Here is a 24,501-nt window from a genome sequence, read left to right as displayed (position 1 = left end):
CTGCACATTTCAACATGGCATGTCTTGTTACTTTTTTTATGCAAGCAGTGAATCTCAGTTCTTTCAATGAAACTTGATACTTGCGTAATGGAGAACAGTGAGCAGCACATGCTACATAGGCAAGGGCGAGGGGCGGCGCTCACCTGAGCCAGCTGTGCCAACACCTGGCTCAAATTTCAGCAGTGAGAATAATGTGGGCTGGGCCACATATCAAAGCAAGTCGTAACTTGTCGTCCCAGTGAGTGGATGGCAGTGAGTTTTGTCGTTTTACATTCTGAAGTGACGGCTGACTTTCTGGCTCCTGACTCCTGAACATCACAGTAGCCAAAATATATTGGGATTAGGTTTAGTGACGGACGATTTCTGAAGGTAAGAGAAGTGACTTAAGGTCAAGCTAGTTATGGACCGACACTTAACCGAATAGTCCACAAAGAACTAGTAGGCATCAGCAAATATAATGTCTATTTCGAAGTTGTTCGATAGCCTATGGGACTATCTTGGCGCAGACTAGTTTGCCTTTACAAAGTTTTGAAAGAGGAGTTTTTGATAGAGTGTGGGATAATGAAAATCAGATGCTTTCTTGCTTTCCCCACCAAAAAGTGCACTTTGTGTTCGAGCAGTCCGGACATTGGTTAGCAGCTACGCTGCCTGCCAATTTTAAAGAAAAGTTAGCCTACCATTTTTTTTTTCCACTGCGCCTGAAAGCCTAAAATCGAGAAGAATCTGGATTTCTGTCTCGGATGGCTTTTGCGAGAAAGTTATGAAATGGGGGGGTGGTCCGGGAAGGATAGACGATATAAAAAATATGGTATCGTAACCTCTAACAAAAGCGTTTAACATATTTCAAGATTAAGCCGAGGCTACTCCAAATACGTGTCCGTAGGCTAACGCGATAACTTTTTGTTTAACTTCAAAAGATAATATTCTGCACTGATAAAGACACGCGTTTCCCACATCGCAGGCCTAGTGCGCAGCAAACTAAAGGAATGGACTGAAAGCTTAGGTCAAAGCATTTGAGGAGACCGAAATCTGAGAACCACCTCAAAGTTGGTGTTTTTTTAAATTCAAATACATGTCAGCGGAACATTTATGTTTTCCGCTCATGTGTGACAAAGCTGATAACTAATTGTTTTGTAAGCTATTACCCACATGTAGACCTAGTTCCAAAACTGGCAGTCAGTCTTCAAGATAACGTTAACATACCCAATTCATCCGACAGACAAGTCAAGTTTGGTCTTAATTTGAGTCTAACAATAGATATATGTTGTTTGCTGACTTACAAATATGAAATGGTGGAGAGAGAGAAATGCAGACTCCAATACAGGTTATAGGAGAAAGGTATAATCATGTATGAGCTGCTCAACTGGTTTGGATAGTCTTATCTCATACTCATATCATATGTGTGTTTTTATAACTAGGTTGTTGATTGACCATATCTAAAAAATAAAAAAAAAAGAGAGATTCTTTCCTCCTAGCAATATACATCATTGTTTTGTGGTTGCGCTCATTTTCCAAGCACAGTCTGATGATCAGAGAATGCCTGTGTTCTAAATTGTCATGTTGGAGGGAGCTGCGAGATTCCTCATATTCAAGTTGAGGAGGACTGGTGATCAGAACAGATATCTAGTGGGTCCTTTGATGCTCAGTGAATTAAGTCATAACTAAATGTGTCAGAGTTTATTCATGAAAAGGGATTTATCAGGCGTTAAACTGTGTAGGCTGTGATTCATTCGCATGTGTTGTGTGGGGCCTACAGCTAAGAAGGTTAGCATGCATACAGTTGTGTGCAGAATAATAGCAGTGTGTTTTAAAAAAGATCAAAATCCTTAGAGTAGCTGTTAATTCCATATATCAATGCATTGGGAACACCATGCTTTACGTTCTTCAGTGTACTGTGGCTTGAATTCAGTGCATGTGGGTCGTTGGACAAACTGTCTGTGGCCCCCATGCACAAAACATGCCACAGTACAATGTGAAGACAGTAAAGCATGGTGGTGCACAATTCATGTTATGGGGATGTTTCTCATACTGTGGTGTTGGACCTATTTATTGCACACCAGAGATCAAAGATCAGTTTCAATACATCAAAATATTTGAAGAGGTTATGTTGTCTTAAGCTGAAGAGGAAATGCCTTTGAAATGGGTGTTCCAACAAGACAATGACTCAAAACACACCAGTAAACGAGCAAAGTCTTGGTTCCAGCCTAACAAGATGTGGAGTGGTCAGCCCGATCCACAGACCTCAATCCTATAGAAAACTCAAAAATGCTGTTTCTGAGGCAAAACCCAGAAATGCTGTAGTCCAATCGTCCTGCTGGAATACCTGTATTAGTAGTTGGTCGACTCCATGCAACACAGATGTGAAGCAGTTCTCAGAAATAATGGTAATGCAACCAGATATTAGTGCAGTGATTCGAAGTCTTGAGACATTTTTCAGTTTATACAGTAAATGTTTGAGTTTATAAAGAAAAATGCAAACACTGCTATTTTTAACAGCCTATCATTCCTTTTTCTTCACTTTCTGTAAAGGTAAAACACAAACTTGTTCAATTGACTGTGCAGTGTTCCCAATGCATTGGTATTATGGAATTAACAGCTATTCTAAGGATTTTGAGCTTTATTCATTTTTTTTAAACACACTGCTATTATTCTGCACACTGTAGGTGTATGACAAGAATGTTATTGTCTCCAAACTATTAAGATTCCTCAGTGCGTGTGTCCAGTTCTGTGTGTGTGTGTGTGTGAGACATGCCTTAGTTTTAGTATGGTTGTGTGAGCCATCAGATATTTCAAGAACAGCTCTTAGAGGAGACAGTCTCTCAAAAGAAGACTGGAGCATTACAAAGGGAAACAATGGAAAAGGAAACAATGATTATTTTGGCTACAAGGTCATGATTGAACTAAATTATGAAAGGTTGCCGAGAGGACGCCAACATTGTTCAGTGCAATACAGACAGTGGTGGAATGTTCTCTTCCAGTGGCAGTGTCCTCTGATATTAACTGACTGTCTTATGGTTAGGACCCTCAAAGTTGTATTTACCACCATTTCTTTCTTGTTTTTCTTTTCTTTCAATCAAAAGACACCTAAAAATATGCCTACTGCTGTAACGGTAGCCAAGTGGTACCTAACTGTACAGTATATAATGGACCTTTTGTAAACCTCCCTCCCGACACCTTAAGAGTTGTGTTAATGAGAGAGCTAGGAGCCTGGGCTTTTACCTTGATTGCTAGCACGCTCAGCTCCCGATCCGAGATGCTTCCATAAAAGAAATGCACTTTAATCAGGAAGTGCTCTGCCTTTTCACCCAAAATCTCTAATTGATATGCCTTGTTGATTTGGATAAAAACATCTGCTAAAGGAACTAGATAGATAGATAGATAGATAGATAGATAGATACGTTATTGATCCCCAAGGGGAAATTCAAGGTCTCAGTAGCATACAGACATCACACACAACATGAATGATGTACCGCAAAGCAGTACAAAATATGACTGCCACTCAGTCCTGCACATTCTCTCCGCAAAAATAAATCATGCTTGTCAATTTGTCTCCATCTCCTACTCCGTCCCCTACTCTTGCAACGTTTGTGTATGTAAATGAGTGTGTGCGTTTGCTTTTGTGTATATGTGTGCTTCTGTGTGTGTGCTTTCGCTTGTGAATGTGTGTGTGGGGGTAATGGTGTGTGTGTGTGCGCATCTGTCTGCTTGCCTGCATGTGTGTGTGTGTTTTATGTGTTTGTGTGTTTGCTTGCGAGTGGGTGTGTGTTTTTTGTGTGTTTGTGTGTGTGCGTACATGCGTGTGTGCGTATGGGTATGTTTGTGCATGCGCGCGTGTACGTGTGTGTGTGTGCGTGCCTGTGTGCGTGTGCTTGCCTGTGTGCGTGTGCTTGCCTGTGTGCGTGTGAGTCTGTGTGTGCATTCCTGTGGGGGTCCAGATCAAAACAAAAAAACAATGGTTCCGTGTCATCCTTGTGGGGCTACATGCCCACCAAGTTTCGTGCACTCCGGTCTTTCAGTGTCCCAGAAATCATAGACACAAAATTACTGTGGGGGAAATCCGGAAGAAAAAAAACTCAGACTAAACCTATAACCACCGCTTCACTGCGCAGCGGTCATTATAAATGTATAGCCTATGCCTTGAAAATTGTAGTGTATTTCCAAGTAACACGGTTTTCCATTCTGTCTGTTATATGATTGTGACATGTTAGTTCGCTATCAGCAAACTAGATTGATATGGTGTGACCGATGTATCTAAAGTAGTGAGTGACATACAGATAGGCCGGTTCTAGTGATTGGTGGACTGGTGGTCAAGTTGGATACTCACTCTCCTGAGTGGACAATTTCATTGACTGGTGATGCACTGGCTGCTAGCCTCCCTCTCTTACAGCCTCACATCTCATCAAATGAATTATCCAGTTTTCCATTATCAGCCGAAGTGAGCCAATGAATGATTAGAGCAGAGCAAGAGTGATGTTTAAATGCCCTTCTGTAGAATGATGTTATGATGTTTATTGTTCTGTAGAAACATTTGAACATGATGAATTTAGCTGAGAATGCCCTTTTTGTGTAACAAGCTCACGAACATATAGTAATCTAGACTATTCTGTAATACACATTTTATGGGCTTTCAAAACCTTTACAAAATAATATTAGACAAGTCTCCACATTAAAGCCAAGGAATTTTGTACTAGTTTTGTTTAAAACATCACAATGGACAAACTGATATTTAAATGACTATACCAAACTATAGCAATAACTATAGCCAAAATAAATATATTAAGCCTAAAACGAAACCCCCCTTCATTTGAAAGAAATATTCCTAGCTACTAATATATTTGTATATATTTATAGGTCGTTTTATGGAATGAATCGCTTGCGCAACAGAGGGAGTAAATAACTATGATCAACTTGCATTACATCTGGAGCTAGTGTGGTATAGCTGAATGACCTTTATGACTCAGTGAGAGTAGGTTCTGTTGGCGTTCCTCTTAGCTAAGAGATAAGCTACAGGCCTGCACTGCCCTGTAGGGAGGGGTGTGGAATGCAGGCACAGTGCAAGCTCAAAGCCCCACTCCTAGTACACTCCTTCCCCTCCTACATCTGATTCATGCACTGACATAGCTGTAATCTAATGTGTCTTCTGATTCACCTCAGATCAGGGAAAACTGACTATTTTAAGCTTTAAGGCTTACGGTAGTGTGAATACAGTAAAGGGTTGGAATGATCATGAGTCATACCCTGATTTTTGAGGTTGGTCTTTTATTGATTTGAATGAAAAAAGAAAGAGTTATGGTACAGTAAGAATTGATGGACTGATGAATCGTATAGCACTGCCTAAAAATCCACAACAATATGCATACTAAGCTTACTACTTTGTCAGTACAACTGATCCAGCATTGAACTGCATGAGCAGATTTGAGTTCACTTAGACATTACATTTCTTTCAGATTATTCATTCCGTTTAGCAAACAGTGAGAGTCTGTTAAAAGGTGATGAGCACCTACAAGGCCTACAGTTTATTGCTCAGTCAAAGTCTCTCAGACATTTGGGTGTAGACGGTTGAATGACATCATTGTCTCCCTCAGTGCTGACTCAACGTGTGCCCAACGATACCATGTGGTGTCTGATGACCAAGTCTGGCCTGAACTATTGCTCAGAGTTTCTGCACCACCTCACACCTCCCATCCCTAAAGAGACCTTTTCACACTCCCTCACAGGACTCATTTAGAAGTGAAATTCAGAGAGAACAGGTCAAATCATATCTGCTTCATATTCGTCCCATTTCAGAGGGGTAGCTATACTGATACACTCCTCAGTTCCATTAAGAATCTATAACACCATACAAGACACAGCTGGCAGATATGTCTTTGTTCAGGGCTCTTTACTGGATCAAGATATTAACCTGGTATGTATATATGGGCCTAATAATGACGATACACATTTCTTTGATAGCTTATTTCTGACTTTATCAACATTACATGGATGCCTCTGCCTGGCAGGAGATTTTAATAGATGGATAGATAGATAGATAGATAGATAGATAGATCGATAGATAGATCCCCAGGGGAAATTCAAGGTCTCAGCAGCATACATACAACACAAACACATTCCCTAACAGCAGAAAGAGTAATTAAAGTATATAATATAAAAACACAACTAAGCAGTAAGGACATTAGAAGATAAAGAATATACTAAAATACAAATTATACTAACACTTAATACAATATATAAAAATATACTAAAATACAAATTACAAAAATACAAATTATACTAACACTTAATCTAAATCAATTCTAAAAACAATATCCACATAGTGGTGATTAATAAATCAGAGGCGCTTGCAATGACTGAGGCAGGGACTGAGCCTGTGATTCTCTGTGCATAGTAAGGTATGGTAAGGTGCTCTGTGTGAATGAGTGTCATGGTGATAGTGCAATGGTGATGGTGGTCATGGTGATAGTGCAAATGAGTAAGTCAACAGTGCAACAATGCAGAAATAAAGTAAAGTAAAGTCTATATATCTATATATTTAACTATTTAAGAAAATGTATAAGTGTGGCCACAGTTCGGCTGTGGCATGGGGGGGGGGGGACCTGCGGAAATCCACCACCATCTCCTTGGTCTTTGAAGTGTTAAGTTGAAGATGATTGAGTTTGCACCATTGCACAAAGTCCTCCACCAGGCTCCTGTACTCCTCCTCCTGCCCGTTCCTGATACACCCCACAATTGCAGTATCATCAGAAAACTTCTGCATGTGGCATGACTCGGTGTTGTAGCAGAAGTCAGATGTGTACAGGGTGAACAGGACTGGAGAGAGCACAGTTCCCTGTGGCGCTCCGGTGCTGCAGATCACAGTGTCAGAGAGACAGTTCTTCAGTCTGACGATCTGTGGTCGCTCGGTCAGGTAATCTGTAATCCAGGTTACCAGGTGAGCATCCACACCCATCTGCAAGATCTTGTCTCCCAATCTGCATCTGGGATCTGTGTGTCTGATGGCTGTTGACTGAGGTCGTTATCACCTCATTGTTCGTGATCGCCATGTGGGGGAGGGGTGCAAAATCCAGTGATGGTGGGGGTACGATAGCCTGTGATGATGGAGGTGAGTGTTGCGCTGGTATTGAGGGGGTGTGAGGGTGGGGGCTGGGGGATGGTGGACAGACCACCGCCATTGGAGCTGGAGCAGGGCAGTCAAACCTGTTGTAGAAGTGGTTCAACTGGTTCGCCCTGTCCAGGTCCCCCTCCACAGAGCTGCTGTTCTTCTTCAGGCCAGTGATAACCTTCATGCAGTCCCATGTCTCCTTCAAGTTGTTTTCCTGCAGCTTCTGTTCCACCTTCTTTCTGTAATCCTCCTTAGCTTCCTTCAGCTTGAATTTGAGTTCCCCTTGCACGCGCCTCAGCTCTGCCATGTCCCCCTCTCTGAACGCCATCTTTTTCCTGTTGAGAAGGGTCTTGACATTGCTGGTTATCCAAGGCTTGTTGTTGGGAAAGCAGCGTACAGTTCTGGTGGGAACAACAATGTCCATGCAGAAGTTCAGGTAATCAGTTGTGCACTGTGTGACCTCCTCCAAGTCCTCTCCATTCTGTAACACACTCCAGTCAGTACACTCGAAGCAGTCTCTCAGAGCCTCATCCACTTCGGGTGTCCACTTCCTGAAGGTGCGTGTGGGAACTGGTAGCCTCTGTACTTTGGGCTTGTACATTGGCTGGAGATGAATGAGGTTGTGGTCTGACTTTCCCAGTGGGGGGAGGGGGTTTGCACTGTATGCATCCCTCAAGTTTGCATACATGAGGTCTATTGTAATTGTACGCTTGATCCAACTCTTGATAAATCCTTAGGATTAGACACTTCACACATGCAGAGCAGGAAAATAATTCAACACTATATGCGAGAGCTAAATAATTCAACACTATATGCGAGAGCTAAATCTTTGTGATATTTGGAGGCATAATAACCCGGCTAGACGGGAATATTCTTGTCACTCAGCTACGTATAATTCATACTCCCGTATAGATTATTTTATTATTTCTAAATCCTTGATGGATAGTGTGAACGATTTGGAATATAAAAGTATTGTCATATCAGACCATGCTCTGATTTTTCTTAATTATAGTGTTAAGGCAGCTCCTAAGGGGTCTTCAGTGTGGCGATTAAGCCCACGATGGCTACAGGATAAAGAGTTTCTGGAATTTCTTGGAACAAATATAGATGTATATTTTAAAATCAATACAGATCAAACATCAGCATCTATAAGGTGGGAGGCATTCAAAGCCTATATACGAGGGCAAATGATCAGCTATACAAGCAGTATTTCAAGTAAACAACACCTTAAACTAATAGAGTTAGAAAGGGATATTAAAGAACTTGAAACAGAAATTGATATACAAGAGACAGATGAGACCAAACAGAAGCTTGCTATTCTTAGAGCACAGTATAATGAGTTATTTACAAATAAAGCAGTATTCAGTTTAATGAAACTAAAACAGACATTCTATGACCAAGGAGAAAAAGCTAGGAAACTATTGGCTTGGCGTATAAAAGCAGAGCAAAATGAAAGAGCTGTTTTAGAACTTGAGTCAAGGCAGGAACAAAAATCACTAATCTACAAGTTATTAATAGTACCTTCCAGTTGTTTTATTCAAAGTTGTACACATCGGAAGATTTTACAGTTTCTCATTCACTTCATGATTTCCTAGATGGAATTGAAATACCTGTACTGGGGAATAATGCCAAGAAAGAATTTAACTCCCCAATTTCATTGAGTGAACTATCAGAGGCTATTGATGGTATGAAGAGAGGAAAAGCACCAGGGCCTGATGGTATCCCTATTGATATCTATAAAAAGTTTAAGGGTATGCTGCTTGTACCTTTTTTGAATATGTGTGAGGGATCATTACAGAGGGGTGAGCTGCCCTTATCACTTAGGAATGCACTTATAACTTTAATTTTGAAGCCAGGAAAACTCTCTACAAAGTGTGAATCATACCGCCCTATCTCCTTGATCAACAATGATGCCAAAATAATAGCAAAAGTTCTGGCCTGAAGGTTGGATAAACATCTGTCATATTGCTCCAGATCAAAATGGTTTTATAAAGGGAAGACGGGGATTCCACAATGTTCGTAGATTGCTGAATATTATACATGCTAAGAATGAGGCGTCTGACATGGCTGTAATAGGACTTGATGCAGAAAAGGCCTTTGACCGGGTTGAACACCCATACCTGTTTTGACGTGCTTAACCGCTTTGGGATAGGCAGCTACTTCCTTAGATGGGTAAAGGTCCTGTATCATGACTCTAGGGCTTCACTTTTGACTAATTATATGGTATCAGGGCAATTTTCTCTACATAGAGGCACAAGACAGGGCTGCTCCCTGTTCTCTCTCCTTTTTGTATTGGCCATTGAGACCTTAGCTATTGCAATCAGAAATAATAATGAGATAGCTGACATCAAAATAACTAATATTGAGAATAAGATAGGATTATATGCTGATGATGTGGTTCTCTTTTTGACTGATCTTAAAAGATCTATTCCTGCCTTATTAAAAGTAATAGGAATATTTGGAAGCTTTTCAGGATATAAAACTAATGCAGCTAAATCTAGCATCATGTTCCTGAAAAATTCTAAAAGACTAGCCCCACCACTATATACACCTTTTAGGAATGTTTTGGATAGTTTTACATATCTTGGAGTTAAAATTACACCTACAATAGATGCTATGGTACCAGCTAATTACATAACCTGACCCTAGCCAGATGAATTTAGTCCCGCTTAGCTCCGCCTAGCTTCACTCACATCCATCTGGGACCTCTTCCATTGAGAGTGATTTCTGCAACCGACTTTATGGTTCAGCCAATCAGGACGCAGGGCGGGAGTTTCATAGATTGACATGGCGTAGAAGCGACTGTGGGACTGTTATTGGCGTCACGGGTTGGCTTCGATGTGAGTGGTTGAAGTAGCACGTCAATAGATGACGGACAAGTGGCTTATTCAATCATATGCAAGCATTTTTTGATTAGGCCCAGCCTTCTGAAGCAACACTTCAATGGATCGGTTCCAGATGGATGAGTGGAGCTAGGCGGAGCGAAATTCATCTGGCTAGGGTCAGGTTACTAATTACAACCCTGTGATGAACTCTGTAGTAGAATCTATTAACAGATGGAAATCATTGCCATTATCCATGATTGGACGACTTAATATTATACTTTACCTCTTTTAAACTATTCCACTTTCCCCTTCTTCTGATTTTTTCACCAGAATGAAATGATTTAATTTCATTTGGAACAGTAGACGCTCCAGACTTCGCCTTACTTTACTATACTTACCATATGACAGAGGAGGATTAGGACTGCCTTTCCTCCAGGGATACTATTGGGCCGCACAATTAAGAGCAGCCTCATATTGGTTTGGGCCTAAAATAGCACTACAATGGGTGATGATGGAGGAAGTCACAACATCTAAAATTCCCTTAAGCCAGGGCTCCAGAGTGCGACCAATTTGGTCGCATATGCGACCTAATTTTTCAAAAGTGCGACTAAAAAAAATCGGAGGTCACACCGGTGCGACCAGCTATTCGAGAGAGGAAAAAGTGTCCGCATTGAAACTCTACCTTTTGGTTTAATAACAGACACATATTTGGCCATATTTGGAAGTAAAGTCCGATACAGAGATGCCTGTGAGACGATCAGACGAGCCCGAGATGATGATCAAGTTTATCGTTGCCTACGATAGGCCTAGTGAAACTTCCCTTCGCCAAGTTCAGTCCAAAATAATTATTCACCAGAAAAATAGTTTGAACGTAAACCCGACGTACAGAAATGCCACTTGCGCCAAATTTATAGGAGTCATTGCAGATGAAAAGACATGTTTCTTTTCCAATTTGTAATATTGTGTGCTTTTAGAGTAATAATGGATGTGCCTCTTTGTTCTATTTTATGTTTTGTATGTCTTTTGTAGTAACTAAAAAAGTTAATAAAGATATTTGTCCAAAAAAAAAATAAGATAAGATAAAGTTTGACATGTTCAGATATCCCTGATACGTAATACCTGCCCAAAAATGACCACATTTGGTCATTGCAATGGGAAATTCTGCTGTGTTTATCTGCTCTTGAGCAGGGAAGTAAAGTCCGATACAGAGATGCCTGTGAGACCATCAACATCTAATTAAGAAAAACTTGTTGACAATGTTCTCAGATCAGCATTTGTAAAGCATTTGCACATCATGTTAGAGATAAATGAAATTAACTTGATCGCAAACGACTTGTCATCTCTGAGATGGGGTGGAGTGAGGGGTAGATAGTGGGAGGAGCCTTGTGGGAAAAGGAAAGTAACTTGAGTACTTTATTAACAACATACTTTTTACTTTTACTTGAGTACATTCTTTTCAGTATTCTACCCACCACTGGTTGTGAGAGGCTAGTGGCTTGACTGCACACTGGGTCTAGTCTGAGCAGGATAATTGATGTCTGTCCTCTTTCTGTCTAAAGGTGTGAGAACCAGAGATCCGCTGTCACTATCAACAGTCATGGCGTCACAGGCCAGCTATGGCAGCAGTATGATGTGTGAGTGCTTGACTACATATCTTACCATAGTTCAGTATCTAGTGCTGTTTTAGTATGTATGTGCATATTCAAGATTTATTCACTAATTTATCTTTCTGTGCATTTATTTAAGACATTAACCTTAACAACACTGACATTGCTTATTTGATGGCCAATTGTGGTAATCTGTGAAATGCCTGTGTGTTTATAGTCCAGTCTATGAATGAAGAATTGAATGCATCAATGGCCACTGCTGATGAATTATCTCGTGAATTTGATTCCCTGCTGAAGGAGTGTTCCCCCAGTATAAACGCTCCTCAGGTATCACATTACATTCTATATCCATGCAAAACCTCCTTTTAAAAGTCCTTGTAAATCAGTTGGCATGTAACGATTTTCCTCTGTGCGCCTCTCAAACAGTGACTACTGATATTTAAACTTGCTGTGCTGTTTGTTATTTCTTTAGCAGCTGTCCAGTGAGCAGAGCCTGAGGATCCATGTCACCAGCAGCAGCCCCACGCCTCCCTCTTTTGACCAGCAGGAGTCAGGAAGGAGCAGCAGCAGCACGGCAAGTTCCTTGGCCTATACGCCCAATGTTAGCACCTACAGACCCGGGCCAGGGTCTGGAGACTCGATTATTTCAAACCGGTTGACCCCGACGGAACTTGCACCGGTTTGGCGGACTCAGCTGAGCCCCAACCAATCTCCCAGTACTCAGAGGCGTCATCGGGATCAGCCGTCCTCCAACTATGCCTATGGTCAGCTAACCCCTCCAAATCAATCACCCCGTACTCATAGGCGTGCTGACCGCAGCCCTCATGGGTCTCTCAGCTATAGTCCTGCTTCAAATCCTGGAACTCCAACATTTGATCCATTTTCCGGTATGACTCGGCTTCCCACCCCTTCTTTGGACCCCATACATTCGGGTCGTCAATCACCACGCAGAAGCCCCTCCCCTCAGCCCTTTATCCAATCAGCTGCTAGCACCCTGCCACGTAACTTTATGCCATTCAGACAAACAGGTAAGGAAACACTCATGGTCAACATTTGATAAGATAATTTCCTAAATCTGTGAATTCCTTGTGTCTGTGTTATCTTTGGTTGATAACTATAACGTTGATAACATCCTATCTTAGTAAAAACAACAAATTGAACATTGCCCTCTCTTTCTTTTTTCAGAGGAGTCTGCTCACAGACCAAAACTGCATACCAACTGGAATGAATCAGACCTAGATGTTTCATATGAGAAAAAAACTCATCACACTTATGATAGTAAGTCTGGTTAAGTCCTATTACTTCAAGCTAGGTACGCAAATCTTGCCTGAACATGACCTACAGTTTAACAAAATACCGGTATGTTGCCTTATCTAAAGGCCCACTTTATCTCTAATCTACGTATTGACAGGATCTTGCACTATCTATCCTTATTGTAAACATTTGCCGGTGTTACTCATCTTTCTCCCTCTAAAGTTTTGTAACAATCTGCTGTTAAGAAAAAAAAATGCTAATGATAATTTTACTCTCACATTCCAGAGACTGAGTGGCAGAGGCCATCTTTGCCCAAACGAAACTGGGCAGAGTCCAACCTGGATGGCCCTCCTCCTGCTTCCAGAAAGGTTTGTGAACATGCTCCAATCTGTGTCTGTTTGTTTGCCCCGTGACCGAGCCACTATACCTACTGTGGCCTTTTGGTTTGTCCCATTTCCCATTTTGTATGTGCTAGAACACTGAGCCAATATTTTATCTCCTGATGTAACGGATGCCCGCTAGCATAGCTATGAGTGTGGAACGTTAGTAAACCTCACTCCCCGACACCTCAAGAACAGTGCTGCCATGACGGGGCAGAGGCAGACAGAGTACACAGCTTCATTACTTGAGTAAAAGTACAGATACCCTTTGCTAAATTTTACTCAAGTACAAGTAAAAGTGCAACAGTCAAATGTCTACTTAAGTAAAAGTACTGAAGTACTTGCTTTTAAAAGTACTTGAGTATCAAGAGTAGCCTACATTTTCTAAATATTGCATTACTACTACCACAGTGCTCACATTTATGTACAGAAACGTCCGACATGGAGTTATGAAAAATGTTAATGTTAATACCTTGGAGAATGTAAAAGGCATTGAATCAAGTCATTTTCATCTTTTCACCATGTTGCCAGGGATGGGCAGTATTTCTAATATATGTATTTAAAATACGAATTTCAAATACAAAATACTATTTTGTAATTGAAACAATTGAAGTGAAAACTATCATTAACTTGTTCAGAAAATTTAAATAGTCTGGCGAGGTGGGGCCTCAGGTTCCTGGGATGGACCTGCTGCGTCTTCATCCATTGTTTCGTCTATGGCTTCGTCTCTTATCTAAATCTGACCATGGAGTTGACTTTGGCGGAAAGCTGAAGGTGATTGCTGATAGGCTGTCTCAATCAGTGGCGCCTGCACAATCCAATCACGTTTGAGAGGGAAACAACAAATTGAGGGTTTCCGAGATTTTTTTTAAGTAATGGGTACTCACGGTTATGGATAGAAATGTAGTGGAGTAAAGAGTACAATATTTGCCTCTCAAATGTACTTGAGTAAAGTCATGAGTACTCCCCAAAAATGATACTCAAGTAAAGTACAGATCCCTCAAAATTGTACTCAAGTACTGTACTCAAGTAAATGTACTCCGTTACTGTCCGGCTCTGTGACTGGGTAGTCGTGGCCTACTGGTTAGGGCTTCGGGCTTGTAACAGGAGGCTTGCCTTTTCGATCCCCTACCAGTAGGAACGGCTGCAGTGCCCTTGAGCAAGGCACCTAACCCCTCACTGCTCCCCGAGTGCTGCTGTAGCAAGGCAGCTCACTGCTCTGGGTTAATGTGTGCTTCACCTCACTGTGTGTTTAGTAATTCACGGATTGGATAAATGCAGAGACCAAATTCCTTGTATACACAAGTATACTTGGCCGAGAAACCTGATTTACATTTACATGAAAGCTAGCAGCCTGGGCTTTTAGCTCAATTGTCAGCATGCTCGACTCCCGATCTGAGGTGCTGCTAGTCACAGTTTCAAGTCTGGGCGTGTGCATGCCTGAACCACGTAGGTTCAACACAACGCAGGTTACACTGATACCAACTCTGATACCTGATAGAAAGGAACTGACTCATACCCAGTGTTGGGAGTAACGCGCTACTGTAATTCCACTACTTTTAGTGGTAATGAGCATGTAACAAAGTATTTTTGTAAATCAAGTAACGCAATTACAATTACTGAATTTAAATGAGTTTGTTACTTGCACTACTCTGTTGATCTTGAATGAACTACTGCTGACAAGATTACAGATGTATATTTGCTGCTTTGATCTAAGTTCAAAAGTTACTTTCTCTAGTAACTAATTGCAGTGCATGAAAATGCACTGTACTGTTCTTCCTAGGCAACTTCAACAACTTCTTCCGCTTACCACTTTTTCCGTACGCTATTTCTCTTGAACAGTTTAACTTAGAAACTTCATTCAAACTTTGTAACATAGGTCTTCAAACGGACCAAGCTGCTATGTCTTTTCAACTTTTAAACTTTTATACTTTTTAAACTATTAAAGAAAAACTTTTTAAAAATCCCCATAGACTTAACATTGCCGATTGTGACATCATAATACGGCCGTTAAAGGGGTGGTTCAGGATTTTGGACATAGGACCTCATTTCCAAGTAAGCAAGTGTGATCTTTATCAGTGGAGACCGTTTTCAACACGTTTCATCCAGTCCTTCTAATTGCAGAGTTCGCAGGTGCTAGGCTAGCGCAAGTCAACGGTATGTGCTAGCCTGCCACTAAAAACAGTCTTACCCACTCCAAAGTACACCCAAGGCAAATAAATTATAACACCAGACTACTAATTTGCCTCGAGTGTCCTTTGGAGTAGGTAAGACTGTTTTTAGTGGCAGGCTAGCACATACCGTTGACTTGCGCTAGCCTAGCACCTGCGAACTCTGCAATTAGAACGACTGGATGAAACGTGTTGAAAACGGTCTCCACTGATAAATATCACACTTGCTTACTTGGAAATGAGGTCCTATGTCCAAAATCCTGAACCACCCCTTTAAGCAATTAGAATCCTATGGCAGGTGTTCAGGCCACCTGCAGCCTCAGGCTTTAAGCATACAATCTGGGTCAATTAAGACTACACATCCTATTCAACTGTTTCCTCTGTCCAAAACTGTTTCAAAATAAAAGTCCTCACTACAATAATCCACTGTTAAACAATGTAACCCATTAAACTACTGAACTTTTTACATTCAACTTTTAAACGGTCTACTTTTAAACTATCTATCTATTAAACTAGCTGTCTATCAACAACTTTTAAACTATCTACATTCAACTTTTAAACTTTTAAACTATATACATTCACTAGCTGTCTATCAACAACTTTTAACTTGTCATCAACTGTCAACACTTCATCAACTATGACTCCTACCCACTGTAGCTAGTTAGCATGGTTAGCAAAGTTAGCATGTTAGCATTGTTAGCATTGTTAACATTTTTAACAAAACTACTAAAAATGATTAGCTAGGTTAGCTAAGTAATATGGTTAGCATAGTTAACATGCTAGCATGTTAGTTAGCATAACTGCTAAAAATTATTAGCTAAGTAATATGGTTAGCATAGTTGGCATGCTAGCATGTTAGCCTGCTAGTTAGCATTTTTAACAAAACTACTAAAAATGATTAGCTAGGTTAGCTAAGTAACATGGTTAGCATAGTTAGCATGTTAGTTAGCATAACTACTAAAAATGATAAGCTTGGTTAACTAAGTCACATGGTTAACATAGTTAGCATTGCTAGCATAGTTGGCATGTTTAGCAAAACTGCTAGAAAATGTTAGCTAAGTAGCATGGTTAGCATGTTAGCATTGCTAGCACTACTATAAAACATTAGCTAAGTAGCATGGTTAACAGAATTACAAATCTTAGCATAACTGCTAGCAAACATTAGAGCCATTCCAACTTTCAGTTATCGTCAAATATCTACCTATACACAGCCATTAAACTATTTGAATATCAACATTCATTAAACTGCTAGAAAATGTTAGCTAAGTAGCATGGTTAGCAGGTTAGCATTGCTAGCACTGCTATAAAACATTAGCTTAGTAGCATGGTTAGCATAGTTAAAAATCTTAGCATAACTGCTAGCAAACATTAGAGCCATTCCAACTTTCAGTTATCGTCAAATATCTACCTATACACAGCCATTAAACTATTTGAATATCAACATTCCTTCAACTTCCAGTCTGTCAACAACTTTTAAACTATTTACCTTCAACTTTTAAACGGTCTACTTTTAAACTATCTATTAAACTAGCTGTCTATCAACAACTTTTAAACTATCTACTGTCTATCAACAACTTTTAAACTATCTACATTCAGCTTTTAAACAGTCTACTTTTAGACTATCAACTTTTATTAAGCTATGCAACCACCATGTCTATCCTAGCATCACCGTAGTAACCATCTCTGTATTATCTGTTTTAACTATACATGATATTTTACATCACAACTTTAGCATTTTCATGCACTGGTAATTCCTTGGAATTGCATTTCTAGTTACTTTTGATATACAGTAATTGGTAAGAAAATTCAATTACTTTTGAAAAGAAGTAACTAGTAACTGTAACTAATGACTAATTTTCAGTAACTTGCCCAACATTGCTCATCACCAAGATGTCCATATGTGGGTGGACTTGTTTTTTTTTTTCCTTCAATTTGAAAACAAGTTTAAAATAGCACAGTTAATATACGTTTTGATCTTTTGAATAAGAAATCCTGATTAAAAAAAAATCTTATACAAGCAAATTCAATTTGTGAGAAGGGAATGGATTAAGATATAAGCGGTAATATGCTTTATGCATAAGGCATAACTCCACTAAAGTGAAGGCTAATGAGTTTATTCACCCAAATTCACATTTGTTGCCATTTTAGTAGGTGTCTAAAGCTGCCACACATTAGATGAAAACACACAGACAAAGGCATTTTCTTTAATAGAATATTCAGGAAAGTGCTGAAAATTATACAAATGCTATACCGATATGAGTGCTTGGATTGGTGTATCATTTCTATCAGTAGACACCGAAACACTGAAAGAATGTGTATTCAAAGGTGTCGGATCTTTTTCCAAACTCCCACTGAAATCCACACTCCCAAAGAAAGACATGGGGTGTTTACTGGTTGGAAAACGGATGAAATGTATGTAATGTGATGACTATGAATACACTAAACAAAGCTGCTGTCCAGTCCTCCTCAACTGCTCTCCTCATCTTGTTCTTTCTCTAGGACACTGGCAGTCGTCACATGCCGTCACATCAGGGCTCTTTGCCAAGAAACCTGCACATATCCGCCACCCCTGACCAGCCAATCATATCGCGCATCTCCATTCCACCCACCACACTAAAAGCACGGCAGCATCGGCCAATCCCTCTATCAGTCATCATGAGGCTCCAAAACCCTCTTGCTACTGCCAAAACCACTTACCCAAGAGTCACAGGGCCCGAGATGGATCCAGCCTTCTTCATCAAAGCCTTCCAGCCACAAAACACTATCCTGGAGCACCAGCAGCGAAACTACTATGGAGAAGGTAGAGGCACAAGTGCAGAAAAGTAGATGCCAGTAACACATGCATGGTCCTTCTAGCGTAAAGTCGTTAAATGTAAAGTTGTGTTTAGGGACGACTTTGGGCCTGGTACAATTATGATGTTAAAATGATTTATTAAGATCTCAAATTCCGCTTTAATTTATTCAGACATCTTCCATACTTATAAGTGTTTACTTTACAAGTCTAAGTTATTAACAACTGACATCACCTCCTGTCTCTGTATAGAGTTGAAACCATATGAGGTGGACTCTGAAGTGGAAAACCTGGACCCTGTGATGGGAGCCTCTCAGTTCATGCAGGAGGGTCCGGTTCATTTCACTGGACAGGGTCCGGAGACTTCTGGGATGGGCGAACAAGAGCCTAGGAAGGTCCCGACCTCTCGGCCCCTCAGTCCCACACGCCTGCAGCCTGTGCTGGCCCCACAGAGCCAGCCAGTGCCCAACCTGGAGGAGGTGCTGCGCATCCGCTCCGAGATCCCCAGGGCACTGAAGCGCCGTGGCTCAGTGGAGCAGTCCCAGCCTCTGAGGAAGAGCCTCGTCATTCAGCCCAACCAGTACAAGCAGATGATCAACAAGCTGTTCCACAGGAAGGGCATCCGTGGCAAGGGAGAAACAGGCAGTGACTACAGCAGCTCCTCAGATGGAGAGGAAGGCTCACCATCTCCCACAGCAAAAGCTTCCCCTCTTACAAACATAGGGACCAATGAGCAAAAGGTAACTTGGCACCTGATATTCTAGGGCTCTGTTGGCACAATATTTCCACACCTTCCTACCCTAGACTGTGACCGCAATTCCAGCTATGGAAACCTGGAAAATACAGATAACTAGTTGATGGATCCAAATGGCTTTAAGTTGCAAAGTGTGACCGCTTTAGCAGCTGTAGTGACAAGGTCACAGCAAACCCTAGTGTTAAATTTGTCCCGTTGTCTGTCACCTCTAAGTTGACTGTGGTACAGCTTTGTTACACACTCTCTCCATCCCTCTCTCTCAGGGTCTGAACTCTATCTTTACAGTCTCTCCCTCTGTCTTTCTCAGGGTCTGAACTCTATCTTTACAGTCTCTCTCTCCCTCCCTCTCTCTCAGGGTCTGAACTCTATCTTGAGGCGGAGAAGCCAGAAGAGCTCCGGCCGTCACGCTCGCCTCAGCCCCCTGGTGCTGCTGCTGGATGGGGCTCTGGTGGGGGAGCTGGACACTGTGCAGAGAGCAGTGCAGGAGGTAACACTCTCACACACACACTCACACACATACATCTAAAACATCAGACTGAACTGATATTGTTGGCCTATTCAGATGTGACAATTTGTATTGACTGTGTGTCTTTGTTTGTGTTTGGGAAGATGAGTAACCCCAGTCAATCAAATGACGAGGGCATCACTGCTCTACATAATGCCATCTGTGGAGGCCATTATTCAGTAGTTGACTTCCTGGTACGGATTGGAGCTAATGTTAGTGCACCTGACAGCCATGGCTGGTAAGTCTCTCTCTCTCTCTCTCTCTCTCTCTCTCTCTCTCTCTCTCTCTCTCTCTCTCTCTCTCTCTCTCTCTCTCTCTCTCTCTCTCTCTCTCTCTCTCTCTCTCTCTCTCTCTCTCTCTCTCTCTCTGGGGTAGGGGTGCAGTATTTATGATGCATGCACTTAAAATATGTAGCGTTATCAGCGTCGACACACCGCAGATTGCGAACGCTGTCAGACCCAAGTTTCCATCGTATTTATCAATCGTTCAATCCTTAGTGTAAACTGCGGCTTTCTCCGCCCATAAACGCAATTTACGAACGTCCACAACTGAATGGCAGCACCTACATACAAGCGCAGTTGAATGAAGTTCACTGATGACAACATTAAAAAGAATCAAACGTTTAGCGATCATGAAATAATACCATACATGATAAGATGTAAACAAGCAGGGAGATGATGAAGATCAGTAGTTCTACTCAAACTACTTGTGCACGTATGCTATGGAAGATTGGTCAAATCTAGCAAGTAGGAAAGTTTTAAGTGAATGACGAGAAAGTGAATAAGACATTCGAAAGGCCAACGAAAGTTGAGGTTGGTTTTGGTAGTAGGCTACAAATACTTTCACCACAAAAACTGGTGCTCTAAATAGCGATTCTGTTGTCTTTGAAAGGTTCTCTTACTGACGTATTGAACTGCAATTTGGATTAACACCTGCTTTTACAAGACGGAAGTATTTAGGAGCAGAATAGACGTGCGCTTTCAGGAGCAGTCTTTGTACATACCACGGAATAAATGATTAGGTGCTCTTTACTCTTCCCCTCCCAACTTTTTATGCTAAACTCCCACTTTCCCCTGGATCCTCCCATGAATGCATATGCATGAGATGACAAACGCAATCTGCCACTTTCAGCTACCACGACAGGCAGTTTGCGCTTTTACATCATTGCGGCCTCTTTGTACGTTCCTTGCAATGATTTTACACGCATGTTGTGAAAACAAATACGCCTGAAGTGGGTGCAAAGTACATCTGGCCCTCAAATTGTAGCATTCAAGCAGGCCTTAGGCCTACATGAAATACCACTGGTAATTTCAGCGCAAATATGTAACAAAAACAATGTAACAATACTTGCCTACAGGTATCTGAATGCACACAATGGAAACACGGAAGGAACGTTTAGCACTTTGATGATGAAGTCATAGGCTATTAATCAGAATGCTACAGGAGATTTCTGTGGTGTGCATTTGTTTTATTCTACATGGCCCTAATGTGTGAGACCTGTGCTGTGTGTGTGTGTGTGTGTGTGTGTGTGTGTCCTGGCAGGACCCCACTGCACTGTGCTGCCTCCTGTAATGATAAGACTTTGTGTGAGTACCTGGTACGGAGTGGAGCAGCTGTGATGGCTGTGACGGAGAGTGACTGGGCGACTGCTGCTCAGAAGTGTGACCCCTACGCCCCTGGTTATGAGGAGTGTGAGACCTTTCTCAGAGGTGAGCTGCCACATACCACACTACATGTAGAAAACATGCTTCATAGCCTGAGAGCTTATTCTTTGTGTGGGTGGAATTTGGTGGTTTAGCCAAATGTAAGTGAGTGTGGTGTTATGGAGTGACAATTTAGCCCTTTTGATGTGTATTTGTATACAGCTGTATACAAGACAAAAGTAGTCCTAGTTCTATCTAGTTTTACTGGTCCTAAAAAATTAAATGCATTTTACGAAGTATTACCAGTAAAACAAACATATATGTTATAGCTATTCTAGTATTTAGAATTGTCCTACTTTCACGCTTTCACAGCTGTCTGGTATGTGTGTGTGTCTCTGTTTGTCTCGGTGGCTGTGTGTGCGTGCGTGTGTGTGTGTGTGTGCGTGTGTGCCTGACTCGCCTCAGGCGTGGAGGACGCTATGGGTGTGGAGAACAGCGGTGTGCTCTATGCCCTGTGGGGCTACTCGTCTCAGGCCCCCGACGAGCTGAGCTTCAGAGAGGGAGACATGGTGACCATCCTCCAGAAGCCCGAGGGGGTGGACTGGTGGTGGGCCTCACTCTGTGGCAGGGAGGGCTTTGTGCCCAACAACTATTTTGGGGTAAGGGTGGAACACCGCAGATAACAAATCAGTGAGTCTGAACGGTCCCTTTCTTAGGCTGTGCCTCTGACTAAGCACCAGTTTAGCAGCTTTTCAAAGGCATGGCTGCAGTCCATGGGAAAGTTCCTTTGCTCCATTGTGTCAGACAAGTGATTATCTAAAAATATTTCTGAAACGTGGAAAGTCTTTACTGCTTCAAACAGTTGTTTATCCTGTGTTTGAACTTTATTTCTCTTTTTCTGTCCCTCAGCTTTTCCCAAAGGTCAGGCCGAAGAGTCTGTGCTAGATTACAGCACTCCCTTCACTTCTTGGACTGTTTGCTTTTATGGACAAGCCAATTTTACTGAGACGAACCAGACATGCATGAATGGAAATTAATATTGACTGATACAAACGTCCAATGACTGTAGTTGTATGTAAGGTGTATTCCATTATACATTTTAGTTGTTTAGATTTTTCCATCATGCCTCCTTGCCATGCAAAAATCATTTACCTCTTAAGCACTTGATCTTGTAATCTGTTTTTATTAGCTAATGTGCTAGCATTGTCATGGTGAAGCCAGGTTTTGTCATGGTTCAAATATAATAGGAACATATTCTTAGTTTTGCCATGGTTCAAATGTTATGAGAAGGCAATTATTCATTCTCACTTCCATTCATTCAGATGTGTGTACAACAGGTCATAACATGTTAGACAAGCTCAGCTGCTGGAGGCATCATCAAGAAGTAAAGTTCACAGGAAAGCAGCTTAGCACAGTGCCCTCCCACTAGCAGTGTTTATCTGTTACTCGGTCTGTGTTTCGCAATCCTGGATTCAAAACTACTGCAGTCTTGTCCATTGATGTCTCTGTATTGTGGTGCTTGGTTATTGTCCTGGAAATTCAGCCCATTTATGAACTCTGTCAGTTATCATCTTGGACTTTTTTTGATCATATTAACTGTGTTTTTATTTTGGTTTGTATAGTGTGTTGTATGTTGCACAAGTGGAGTGATGGTGTTTATTCACTGCAAATATTTGACATGGATCTCTCTCAGAGTCATACGTTGATTGCGCTTAGCTCCTAGTATGAGATCTGTGTCCTTTATGTATTTTTGATGCTATCTAGATGAATTGTACGTAGTTAATCAGACAGTGAAGGCACATTCCGTGCACGCTGTAATGTGCCCAAGGCCTTAAAGGAGAGTGGTTGGCTGCAGCAACTCAAGCTCGAAAAATTGCTGGAATTCTCCTTTAATCTCATAAAGCAAGCGTACAGGTACCAGCAAGACAGGAAGACATCTTTAGTTGAACCGCAGAAAAGAATGTCGGCTAGTGGGTTGCCTGTGGAATTGCCAGGTGGAGGACAGTACTAGCACAGTCACTGTTGCTGCAGTGGTCCTACTAAAGGGGAGAGACGAGAGACGTGTTAGTCATTGGATTAAAACATGCAACTGGCATCTGAAGAGAAGAAGAGGAAGGCCAGGGAGGCCCTTTGCAGCCTAGCTGAGTCAATATGGCGAAGGGATAGTGCAGTTTAAACTTGCTGCAGTGCTCTCTTATTGTCTCTGTAGGCTGTGCTCTGTATACATTTGACATAGCTAGTAGATGGAGAAAAGTATATGCTATAGACATTGTACTTACAGACAAGCATCACATTTAACACTGACTTCTGCAAACCATTCTACAAAACATTAAAACAAGATATTCTGCTACAGAGTAGTAGTAAATGTTTTGTCTAAAATTGAAATATATTGTTGAAATATATTGGTTCTCATTAAATGTATATTTGGGTGTGTAACCATTAAGTATTATTACAGGAACAAGGTGATAAATAAATATCTGTAATATGGAGTCTTAATCGTGAAGTGTTTAATGTGATGTTATATGATGTGTCAGTTAAGTCTACTCTGTTGAGTCTACTACAAATATGTAGCCTAAAATTAAATTTAATCTCCCAAATAAGAATACTTTTCAGATTACAAAGGTGTTATTAGCAGATTCACCAGAAGGTGGAAGTAATGAGGCAAACATGGGCCCTGCTGTGCATACATTGATGCTCATACAGTTAATGTATGCAGTGCACGAGTGTATCCCATTTCACACTTAATGGGCCTAATGGGCATAGAGGTAGTCCTGAAAGGGTGGTGATGTTCTCATCAAACACAAGGTTCCTTGCTGGGAAGTTAGAACCACATAAGACATACTTGTCTATGCAAAATGTTTGGTCAATACTTTTACTATTTCATGTTTTTATCATTACAACCATATAAGTCATGCATGGCCATTTTGTACATTTTAAACTTTTAAAATTAACCATTTATATCTTAATGATGCAATGTAGTGATCAGATTGAAGCTACATTTACACACAAATAGCAAGAAACTACAAAAGACCCAATTTCTTAACTTTTTACCACCATTGAAAATTGAATGTTTGCATTAAATGGTACGCAGCTAATCATATGATTGCATTATTTTTCTGTAATACCTTTTACAGTATCAGTGTTATATTGTACTGGTATTGACTATTATTTAAAGTGAAAAAAATGTAGACTGCAGAACAATAACAAAATAAAGACCTTTGATAAATTTGCTTTAGTTTTCCAAAACACTGTGGGTTTGTAAATATTTTGCATTTTCACTGCTACATTTACAATTTGTAAAATGACAAACAAATACAGATGACGATAACATACATGGCTATTAAGGGCCATAACAAGGCTATTAAGGGCAATAACATACATGGCTATTAAGGGCTGTAAGGCTTGTTGCAGTAACAAATACATTTGACAAAATAGCCAGCACAGTAAAGTGGTCTACATAGAAACATAGACG

The 24,501-nt window shown here is 41.0% G+C and overlaps 1 protein-coding gene across 2 annotated transcripts; it reads left to right on the top strand.

The window, feature by feature from the left end:
- The first annotated feature begins 215 nt into the window (after positions 1-215).
- ppp1r13l (protein phosphatase 1, regulatory subunit 13 like) lies at positions 216-23,518 on the top strand. 2 transcript variants are annotated; one of them, XM_042063879.1, is made up of 13 exons: positions 216-369; positions 11,484-11,558; positions 11,749-11,858; positions 12,007-12,559; positions 12,717-12,809; positions 13,071-13,153; positions 17,836-18,136; positions 18,380-18,867; positions 19,237-19,368; positions 19,491-19,624; positions 20,929-21,095; positions 21,495-21,688; positions 21,939-23,518. In XM_042063879.1, the coding sequence occupies exons 2-13, from the start codon at positions 11,522-11,524 to the stop codon at positions 21,972-21,974; spliced, it is 2,328 nt and encodes a 775-aa protein (XP_041919813.1). In that variant the 5' UTR covers positions 216-369; positions 11,484-11,521; the 3' UTR covers positions 21,975-23,518. The 2 variants fall into 2 exon arrangements, with proteins under 2 accessions (XP_041919813.1, XP_041919812.1); XM_042063878.1 differs by having other exon boundaries at positions 217-369; positions 12,004-12,559.
- The last annotated feature ends 983 nt before the right edge of the window (positions 23,519-24,501 follow it).

Source organism: Alosa sapidissima, chromosome 15, assembly GCF_018492685.1.
Source record: "Alosa sapidissima isolate fAloSap1 chromosome 15, fAloSap1.pri, whole genome shotgun sequence".
NCBI classification, from domain to species: Eukaryota; Metazoa; Chordata; class Actinopteri; order Clupeiformes; family Clupeidae; genus Alosa; species Alosa sapidissima.
Note: the sequence above shows the minus strand (reverse complement) of the source record. Positions and strands in the feature narration are given on the sequence as shown.

Bases quoted from the DNA above. Each gene is read 5' to 3' on its own strand.
- ppp1r13l (XM_042063878.1), top strand. From the start codon at position 11,522: ATGGCGTCACAGGCCAGCTATGGCAGCAGTATGATGT. The intron at 11,859-12,003 runs GTATCACATTAC...TTATTTCTTTAG, and splicing joins CCAGTATAAACGCTCCTCAG to CAGCTGTCCAGTGAGCAGAG. The intron at 21,689-21,938 runs GTAAGGGTGGAA...TCTGTCCCTCAG, and splicing joins TGCCCAACAACTATTTTGGG to CTTTTCCCAAAGGTCAGGCC.